The 10319-nt window shown below is 45.7% G+C and overlaps 3 protein-coding genes; 1 reads left to right on the top strand and 2 right to left on the bottom strand.

The window, feature by feature from the left end:
* Window positions 1–1681: 1681 nt before the first annotated feature.
* GSTUM_00005811001 (uncharacterized protein) lies at window positions 1682–3107 on the bottom strand. XM_002837927.2 has 4 exons: window positions 2927–3107; window positions 2803–2818; window positions 2647–2739; window positions 1682–2576 (listed from the first exon to the last, which is right to left on the bottom strand). Exons 1-4 carry the CDS (start codon window positions 2973–2975, stop codon window positions 2276–2278), a joined length of 459 nt encoding a protein of 152 aa, XP_002837973.1. The 5' UTR covers window positions 2976–3107; the 3' UTR covers window positions 1682–2275.
* A 983-nt stretch (window positions 3108–4090) lies between these two features.
* Window positions 4091–5341, bottom strand: GSTUM_00005812001 (uncharacterized protein; the record flags this gene model as incomplete). XM_002837928.2 has 8 exons in its annotated part: window positions 4091–4621; window positions 4687–4788; window positions 4844–4915; window positions 4971–5000; window positions 5023–5038; window positions 5112–5132; window positions 5192–5222; window positions 5284–5341. 8 exons carry the CDS (start codon window positions 5339–5341, stop codon window positions 4514–4516), a joined length of 438 nt encoding a protein of 145 aa, XP_002837974.1. The 3' UTR covers window positions 4091–4513.
* A 2301-nt stretch (window positions 5342–7642) lies between these two features.
* Window positions 7643–9156, top strand: GSTUM_00005813001 (uncharacterized protein). XM_002837929.2 has 5 exons: window positions 7643–7739; window positions 7845–8021; window positions 8205–8608; window positions 8814–8878; window positions 9090–9156. Exons 3-5 carry the CDS (start codon window positions 8447–8449, stop codon window positions 9112–9114), a joined length of 252 nt encoding a protein of 83 aa, XP_002837975.1. The 5' UTR covers window positions 7643–7739; window positions 7845–8021; window positions 8205–8446; the 3' UTR covers window positions 9115–9156.
* Window positions 9157–10319: the final 1163 nt, after the last annotated feature.

The raw sequence follows: 10319 nt of genomic DNA on the forward strand, positions 1-10319 counted from the left end.
AAAAGGGAGAGGATAAAAGAGATAAAAGAGATAGAGGCTAAAACGAGGAACGCCATCTCTAGCGAGGAAACAAGTATAAATGAGAAGTTTCAGCTGATCTACGAGTATGATAGATAATACGGTCCACCCCTAATATAGACACCGGTAGTGCTGGAGATCAAAGGGTGGAAAAAAGGCAGAGAGTAAAGAGTTTAATTAAATATCCTGACAAAGATTGAAGTGAGCACCGGTATCAGAGTTATATACATGGAAGTTCAAACCACAAATCGTCCAGTCTTACATCTCTGGAAAGCCATTCTATTCTAGTATGTTATGTTGTAACTCTATACATTTTAGGTACTGTACTGTAGATGCACCCATCCGTTTCACTCAGCTAGTACCGGTAGCAAGAAATGTTGAGCCATTCACCATTTCCTTCTTGCCCAACTCAATTACAACCCCGTTTAATATGAGTTCTTACACTTTGATACTGGTATTTTGCTGTCCAAGTCTATTGATAGAACTTGATCCCTTATCAGAACAAATGGATGTGATAGAAGAGAATTCTTGACGTTGCTCGTTTTCGGCGTAAAGTGCCGGACTGACTGCTCATGACTTTTTGCGCCAAGATCGTACTTCTCCACATGTCTCATCTAATCTGGTCTTGGTGCTGTGCAGACCCGGGCGTGTTTCACAGACGTCAGAAAATTAAGTACCCCTCTTCCACATCATCATTCTCACCCCGCAGAGTGCGTCCAATCCCCCTCCCCCATGCCATGGAGGAGAATAAAAAGGAATATGAGAAAGATTGCCATCATGATGCCCCCCATCACTCACCTGCCGGCATCGCAGAAGGTGGTTCTCGAGTACAGTACGGTACAGCGGTGCAGCACAGCAAACAGTTCCTTACCTACGAATGAGGACACGCTGATGAGAATATTCCCTCATCCAACCAAATGGATCTTGAACCCCGATCAAGTCATTATTCCAGTGGCCCAGCAGGGATCTCACACTTGACCAACAACAGTGAGTAGGATCGAAAGAGGGCTTCTGGATCCGAGTGGTGTGCACGCACTGCTCATCCATCGGCTGGGAGCGGCATATTATTGTTGCTAACAAGGCGATTGTTTTACTTCTGGAAGGAGCCTTAGAAGCTTGAGTGATTCCCGGACCCCTTTTTGACTTGTGGGTTATCATACTCTTAGCCCGCCAGCTTATGGTAAAGGACATCCGTTGCCGGTGTTCTTTTGCGAACAAAATATTGCTTAACTTCAACCCCCCAAAGTATTTTCAACCACCGCTTAGATGGGAGTTGCAGCTCAGTTAGGTGACAGAGTGGATAATCCTCTTCTTATTAATAGTGATAAAATCGGAATATCTCAAGTTTTCATGGAGATATTGGGGTTAAGGAGTCGGTCAACTTTAGACTAGATGGTAGCTGGGAAATGTCTGGAACATGTTGATTACCTATTACTTTCTTCAGCAAAAACAGTTAACAGCTATGAACGAACTTGTATTGCAATGAGGCAAGTGAACTTGCTATTAATAAGCTAGAATGAATTTCCAACCGCTGCGGATGGGTCCCTCACAATATGACAGGAGAGAATACTTGCATCTATCACGAGAGAAATATTGAGACATAGCCTACCGTGCCTGGGTGCAGAGCTCTCCATCCAAAATTTCTATCTGGGGCCGTAATACATAATGGCGCTTTCGGCAGGGCTAAAAGAAAAAAGTACAATAACATACGGTAGCTTACATTGAGGAAAAAGGCCTGCCCGGCCGAAGAGAACAAAGAGGAGGAAATATTGAAAAACTCATCAAGATGGCCCAGAAACATACAACGCAGGAAGCTCCCACGGCCAGAGGTTATCCTAACCTTTTTTCTTCTTTTCGAGACCCTCGCCTTGGGATGAAAAGGAACGCCCTTCCTTTCATCCTTTTAGGGATATGATAGCTCCATCCCCACTATCAATGGCATGGGGAACGCCAGATCGGGTAACGAGGAAAAGATGCGAAAAGAAGCAGACAAAAGCTATCCGCTAATTCATTAAAACGCACCATCGAGTAATTCGAAGAGCGGGCAAGGGAAGCAAGAGAAAAAGGAAAGAAAAGAGAAATCCATGTCCCATCACCAAAAAAAGAAAAAAAGAAAAAAGAGAGTAGAAAACGAATCCCATCCACACTCATGAAAAGAACATCCGCTCATCCCCTGACATTTCATACGACACCCTTCCTGGTGCCTTATCGCCTGCCCAGCGTGCCTCCTCTACATAAAGCACCCTGCTGGCTTCCTTTAGACGATCATCTGTGCGACACCAGCCCCACCCAATGTCTTGCTTCCCATGAACTCTTGTCCCTTAAGACCAGCCAAACCGTAGAAACAACCAGCAAAGGTCAAGACTACCGCTGCGGCAATCAAACTAGACGCATCGATAACGATGCTGACCCACTGGACAGTAGCCATAATCAAGTAGATACCGGCACGTCCATAGTTTGAATGGAATTTACGCACAAAGTCGTCGAATTTCTTTGAAGTTGGGCAAATGCGCAGAAGAAGTGGGATTTCGATGAAGATAAGCAGAAGACCAGAAACTCTGCAAACGATAGAAGCTTGTCAGCAAACCGGAATGGTAAGGGGGGGTAAATAGTACTAGGGCAACAGACAAGCAAATGACCGAGAAGATAATGAGGAGAGAAGCATGGAAAACATTTGCAATGCCGACGGCGATACAAAGTAGAATTGCTATGATGCCCGTCCTATTTGACTCGATCAGCGAACCATCTCCTGCCTGCGTGCTCTACTCGCGGGAAGATTCTAACCATTGACCGTATATACCTGCGCATCACACACAGATTTCCAGTCAGCCCCATCAATCTTCCCATCCGACCCCATCTCATCTGATCCCATCGTATTCAACCAGCCATGAGGGACACGGTAACTCACTGAAGTTCCTGGTTTTGAACTCTGAGCCGATACTCTCCACGATCCCCATCGTCGCAGTTTTGTTTCTATTTCGATCTTAGCGGGTAAAAGTCTATAAGTTTAGTTCGTAGTGGTCGTTATCGTAAAGTCGTTCGTAACGGGCGGTTGGGTGGTCGAGGGAAGGAGGAGAAGGAGCGGTGGTGGGTGACGGGTGACGGGTGACGGGTGACGGGTGGTGGAGTACGTATGTTTGTTTAAAGTCGGTCCGGCCTGCGTTGATGATTGTGCCTCGTGTTCCCTTCGGTGTTGGGCTGAGCTCCCGTAAGCCTCTCACTTCTTCCGTAGTGAGGTCTGTAAACGGTAAGACTGTGGCTAAAGGTCTTGGCGGATATCCCTTTGCGGACTTATCCAGGATCCCCTTTTGTTCGCGGCGAATACTCTTACAATCGTGGAACACTTGAATACAAGTATTTCACATTCCGTCCAAATACATTCGCTGCCGATTGGTCGAATCTTAGTAATAATAGCTTATTGTACAAGTACTTTTACTGTACTTGTACGAATACAAGCCAATCAGCGGAGACTATGTATTTGGGCAGGTCCGCCATTATAAAGTACGAGTGCAAGTATGCTACGGCAAGCAATTCTAACCCTGTGACTTGACCCTTTCTGACCCTTTGCTTGACTGGAAACTGCTCCTCCAAAATATGAGAGGAGCCCCAGATATGGGCTCCGAGCTACATAAACGGTAAATACTCAGTCTATCTCAGTATTTCACTTCATTCTATGTATTTTGGCCAAGTGGATGGAGGTATTGAATTTCGAACTGCAAGTATGGGCTCAAGCTTTGCGTAGCCACGTAGCTACTGCCTCCTCACAGCTGGGACTTCTTTCATCTTCTCAGGCAGCGCTATCATTACTATTGGCTTGTTCCTTCCATTTACCTCCACAGGCACTCCACATCAGAGTATAGTATCGTGCTCTAGGGTTCCGCCTCAAGCAGTTTTACTCCAAAGGGCTTCTCCCACTCAACGCAGACACTGTGCGTGGCACTTTGATTTGGAAATAGCGAATGTCTCCGGCGGACTACGGTATGCGCCGCGCCCTATGTCAAATCTATCCCAGCAGGCTGCCCTTACTATGGCACTATGATACCCAAGCACAATACGCTCGAGCACACAGTTCTTGAAACGGACAAAAATTTATTCCCACCACCTAGAGTTACTTTCCCCCTCCCCCTTTCCTTCCGGCTCGAACCCTCGCCTGCTCCCTGTCTAAGGTTCTAGAAAGGCAGTCTATCAGGGGCGAGGGGATAGGAAAAGGGTAAAGGAGAGAAATAGGAAATCAAAGTTTCTATCAAGCTGAGTTCCCCACCGGTGACGCAACGTCGAACGATAGTGAGGCCGTAGTGGGCTAGGTAGGGAAGACCTACGGAAATATCAAGGAAATTTTGTTCCCAGCATTCCCTCACGACGCCTATTCCCCGGAAATCAGGGAGTAGAAGAAGTTCATAGGGAAAGGGTATCTTAACGGGGAAAAAAGCGGAACGACACGAAGAGAATAAGACGAAACATTTATGATTTTGAAGAAAAAAGCATCGCCCCGAGCTTAACCATAAATAAGTCTGAATATATCGTTGAGAACATAGTAGGTGCCGGCGTCGGGTATGAGATGGAAACACTGAGAGTACTTTTGAGGATGTTCGCCGTCATCGATCTAAGAGTCCACCATTATTCATGAGTATTTAGGACGTCAGCTAAAGAAACAATAAGGCGACTAACCAACAACTGCCCGGTGATCAGAACGATTATGCTGCCAGATTGTGCACTGGGGTGAGCATCGAGAGTAGTGATCTGATGCACCAGTTTCCTAAAAGGTAGAGACTATTCCACTAAGTCAGACATTCATGACGCGTTTGGGGAGGGATATTAGCCCTACCCCAAGCTTCTCCTTAATATTTTCAAGCCCTTGGACTTGGTTGGTCTCAAAAGTCATCATGGAGTGGTCTCTCTAGTCTGTGTTAGTTCCCGTAAGGGAAACAGGGTGCATAAGGGGAAAAGCTAACATAGACGATACCGAGCCCGGATCTATCCCCCTCGTCAAGCGTTTTATAGTACCAGGCAGCAAACTCCTCTGTACGTCAACGCTGTCAGCAAAAGTGTCATGAAGGCATTTATCGTTAGAATAGGGATTTGGAGGCTTATACTCGCAACAGTAAGGAAATCGGCTACAACTCTGCTATTAGCTTTAATTCCCCCCACTTCAGATCCACGGGAAAGAACCTACCCATGATGCGAAAATTTTGTTAATTCGTATCCTTAAGTTGAAGGCAGCTTTTGAGGAGGGGAGCAAAAAAATGTTATGACCAAGTAGGGTACGCTGTTTTTCAGATGAGGTGGGGGGAGGAGGAGGAAAGGAAACCAAATGAGGGGTCATAGTGGGAGGCAGGATTGGCGCCAAGACTATTCCTGGTTCAAAGGCTCTTTCCTCGAGAAAAAAACAGAATCTGGAATCGGGTATCGTCGACTAACTAATAGTCTATGAGTACCGGAACGGCACTCGAATAGTCTTCACCGAACCCGCGACGAAAATGTATGATAATATTATGATATCATACCAGTAATTTTTGTAACCCTAACCTTGACGATTTCTCTTTTTGCCCATCACCAAAAAGGCTCTTGGAAAATCCGGGCATACTGAATTTTCAACATTCGAGAAGAATTCCAAAAAGTAATCCCTCTAGTAATTTTGTAAGGGATCCCTTTGTGGACTTTTTTCTTACTTTTATTCCACCAACGAGTTTGAAGTCACATTGCAGAGGGCCGTTAAAGATGCGATTCCAACTTAGACTATGGTAATGAGCTTAGGTGAAAACAAAATCATAGATCGGTTGCCATTTCTCAGTTAAATCATTGCACCGGAAGAACACGTATTGTACTCGAATATGATACAAGCACTTTCTCGAGAAGACTCTTTTCCCAATCTAGAAAATTTGGATCAAGTTAGCTGGAAAAGTAGGCTCTGGTTGTCTGGAGCTAGACGGTACTGAGATCACAGGTGAAAAAAAAAGGCATGTAGGAGCAATTAGGGTCCATGGAATTTTCCCCCTTTTTTCTTTTCAAATGACATTACTGTCTTCCTGTTTTAGGCGCCAAATAGACTAGTAATATATTTTTCGTATGGAGCTTCCTTCAATCCAATCCACAGCTTGCCCCCCCCATCCAACACGAGATACCCAAGTGAGAGGAAGGGCCATCCGCACGTTTTTTGGTTATCTGTTTATTCGGTTGTTTATTTTTGATTCATCTGCTCATGATTTGAACTGTGGACAGTCTCGCCTTACAATCTCTAAGGAGGTTTGGAGTTTGTTTCTTTCAGCATTCCATGAAGGCCGGAGACAAATATTGACGAGACTGACAACACCAACAAGTGCAGGTTTCGCCTGTGACGAAATCCCTCAGAAGCCCCGTAATATCGTGGATTAGCGGGAAACGAGCGACAATAGGGAAGCGACTTATTCACTACGGATGTGCCAGAGTGAACTGAAGTGCTCCGGACTGTGTTATCGGATTCACCGCAGCGTGAACACGGAATGTGTCTTGACTAAAACCTTCTCTCTCACCAACTATAGAAGAATTTCGGAACTGGTGGTTGGCTGTTTGTGGATTTCTCTGGGGAGGTAATGTACGGCCCCGTACACCAACAAGCCCCACAAACGCGGCGAAAGAGGAGCGCCCGAGTACTCGAGTAGAACAGGCCATATAGAGGGGCTGCTGCGGATCTGGCTGCCATTCATCGTATCGTATGATAGCTAGAAATAAAGCATAGGCGAAGCTATCTATTATCCTAGAGGGGCTGAAGGAGGGGGGCGGCAATATTATATCCATCCAGTACCACACTCAAACTTACTATTAATGCCCACCGTGACTCTGTATGCGGGTGATGGGGAGACAACCTTCTATGCACTCCATTCTGGTGCTAAATTCGATCAGATTGAGCAAGACGAACTACGTATCGTATTCCCGTTCCCCGACTAAGGACTAAAAGACCGAAAGGGAGAAGGCATATTATACTTTATAGGAGATCATACTTTTAAAGTACCCTGCTGGACTGAGCAGGTATGGGGACTGTGGCAAGCGAGTGAGAAGGTGCACAATGCATTAAGATTTAGGCCTATTTAGAAATTACACATAATCAGCCTATGTTCTAGAATGGGATCGTCAGATGTTCTCTCCCTTTTGAAACCTTTGGTTGGCCCGGCTGCCCCTGACAGCATATACATTCAATGGTGCAATTCGCTAGGGGTCCTCCGTTTATCCTTTGAAAGAGGATCTAGTAAATCGTGGTCGCCATCTTCGGAGATTGTCTTTTATGGATGCGCTCTGGGGCTTCTTGAGAAATGCGTAGCTCGATGGGAGTCTAGAAAGAGTTGGCTTGTATTGAGCCATTGGGAACCAAGTTAAGGACATCTTCCTTTCTGAGAATTCCTAAAGGTATGTAATGCCATAAATTGGTTAGAGTGCAAATATCCTCCTATCATAATAATTATCTATTTTTTTCCTTATAGGAGGAACACCTCCAGAATTCATATCATCTCACTCGGAGCAGCTCTAGGGTATGACGCCAAGGGAATTGTAGGCGAGGAGAATGCCAAGACAGGGCTTAGGGTTTTCATCCACTGGGCCTATAAAAGAATTTGCGATTCCCACATTGATCGTTTCCCACCCAACTCCATCAGCGGCAACAAACTGATGGCGATGCTCTCCGGTATTCTATTGGTGCGGTGTTAATGGGCACAATCCTGGATGCCTCCTCCGCATGACACGAGCAATCTGTGGGTTTGTTAATTGCCCTTCCCTTGACTTCCTGTTTCGTCTTTCCTTTCGATGATGATTACCCAAAACAATATAAACGATAACTTCTGAGTTAATCGATGAAGCAACAGTTTAATGCGTTATGGTTCCTGACATTTTGTTATTTCGCTATTGGCACAGAAACCAGTTTTCACCGAGCGGTACCATACTGACTTGTTCGAAGGTATCGAGTTAGTTTTGCACAGGGAATAATTGGGTTCGGCCGGCCCAACCTCTAGTGGCTAGGGTAATAGTCCTGCAGAGTAAGTTTCTTGGGAGTTTCTTCGCTCTTGCTTGCCCGAATGATGATCTACTTAGTACTTATCTACATTGTCTGAACCCAATGAAGACCTAACTCATACTTTCGATATCTGACTTGTTTATCCTTGCTATTTGTTGAGTTTGGCGGTTGGGTTTGCTCTTGCTAATGGCTATCCTTCAAATAGGTTCGTTCTCTGCGGCATCAATTCTCCTATTGGTTGAGACCTACAACGCTTCACTGATGCTTCGGGTCTTGGTCCCTGCACGAAGTCTAGACTGCATCGATATTGCTTTTCTGTGCCAGTTCGCTCTGGCCACAAACCTCTAAAATCTGCCCCTATTGTTGCTTCACAACTCTAGGGTTCCTGGAAAAGAGGGAGATTACCCCCCATATGCGTCGGTGTCATCAAGTCAATCATTCAAATCGATGCGCCGCGGGTATGGGGATTGGTGTGCACTGCTTGAGAAAACTTCTCCTTGTTCAATAGTGGATGCGGTGGTTATTGGTGCTCTACATTTCTTATTTCTTTCCGGGGGTTATTTTGGGACACGGGGGGGGATTTGCCTGCAGTGTAGAAGGGTCATTCTGGTAAGCATTGAATTTCCTTTTTGGCCCAATGAACTGTGTGGAGTGATGATCCATTCTTCTTCACTTTCAGAATCCTTCGTACAACGTGAGGAGATGAAGTATAAACGACATTTCGAGCTCGAACAGTCTGACCATCTACGCACTATTTTTTGCATTACAATTCTATCACCTCGGGTTTGCAATATTTACTGACTCTAAATTTTAGCTCGGCGACACTGTCACCCTTCCACGGCTACTTCTACGACCTAGCCTAACGATAAACGCTAACAGGTGAGCTATTTTTTAATTCTTACTGTATATCGTTATTTCCCCTTTAATTCTAGTGATGATTTAAACGCATGTATTACCCGAGAGTATGGCCTTGAATCAGCCGGTTCGTTGAAGTCAATATTTTATTAGCTCTATCTGATATTAATTTTGGTTTTCCTTTCACCACTAGCCTTGTTCTTTGCACGAAGAGGGAGAGCTAACACCTCGACAGAATACTTAAATTAAACCCTCACTGATGAAGTTCATGTAGATTTAAAAATAAAATTATGATAATACTTTGCTCTATTTGGGTCCCAGTTGACTCTAATTGTCATGGATATATATCTCACTACCGTGCCTGCATTTGATACTTTTGCGTCCGTTCAAAACATGTCTTATATAGTACGGGTATCCTTATAATCCGAATTTCTTACTAGTCTCTAGCTAAATGACTGTAAATCCCACTGTGACTTACAGGTCGAGTGCAGTGCGCCTTTCCCCACAGAAGCCTGAACCACACCGATCGTAACTCAAGCGGCCCCCCATAGCCCCCCCTTGACGCCAGCCCCATCCCAATGGATGACCAAGCCGGCATAGCTATATCCCCGGAAGATTTTAAACAGGTTCCCTTAGAAGACGCGGTCTACGGTATCCCCTTCCCTCGCCCCTCCCCCCCCCCAACCCAGGTTGTTATTACTCCCATATATCGGGCAGCCCTAATAACCCCGACCGGCCGCACCCTCTCCCACTCACAACCTTTGCATTCACCTTGGTGGCCCAATTCAGCACGCAGAAATGTCTACCTTCGGAAAGCTCGGTCTGCATATGTTTGATGAAATCACGCTCTACATTGCGCTTGTGCAATGCGATGTTTGCGCCGGCGCTAGGCTGCAGTTTAGGATTACGCGTTGTGATGGGGAAGAAAGGGACAGTGCAGGATGATGAGGATGAGGTTTTGAGAGGTAGGGGGTGGAGATGATAGATTTGGATTATGAGAGGTGTTGTGTGTTGCAATGGCGGATCAGGGATAATCTAGGACGGTGGGTGGAGGGGAATGGGGATGGGAATGAGGGGGGTGAGTGGGAAGAAAGGAGGGGGTTGCCCAAAAGGATCGTGGGGGGGAACGCATAATACTTGGTTTGTGGGAATCGGTACAACTGTTGGTTGGTGGCTTGAGCAACTTGCCTAGGGTCATTAACTGCTTTTTAGTAGGTGTGATTGTTGTCATAAATCATCACTCGTTGGAGTTATCGCCTATTTTTGGGTAGATGGGTTCGTGGCCATGCTTCTATCTCTGATGCGCCACAATCCCTTTTTTTAACGGTGTTAGTATCCTCTCCTATAAGTTGGCATTCTTCGGTGGGGTCCAAAGTGTTTGCGCTGCAAGTGGAGGTTGTGTTGTTTGGCTCTGGTGACCTGTTCGTATACAAGTGCGGGAATTGGAATTGAAGTATCGAGGTTG

The sequence above is a fragment of the Tuber melanosporum genome (assembly GCF_000151645.1).
Source record: "Tuber melanosporum whole genome shotgun sequence assembly, scaffold_21, strain Mel28".
Taxonomy (NCBI): Eukaryota; Fungi; Ascomycota; class Pezizomycetes; order Pezizales; family Tuberaceae; genus Tuber; species Tuber melanosporum.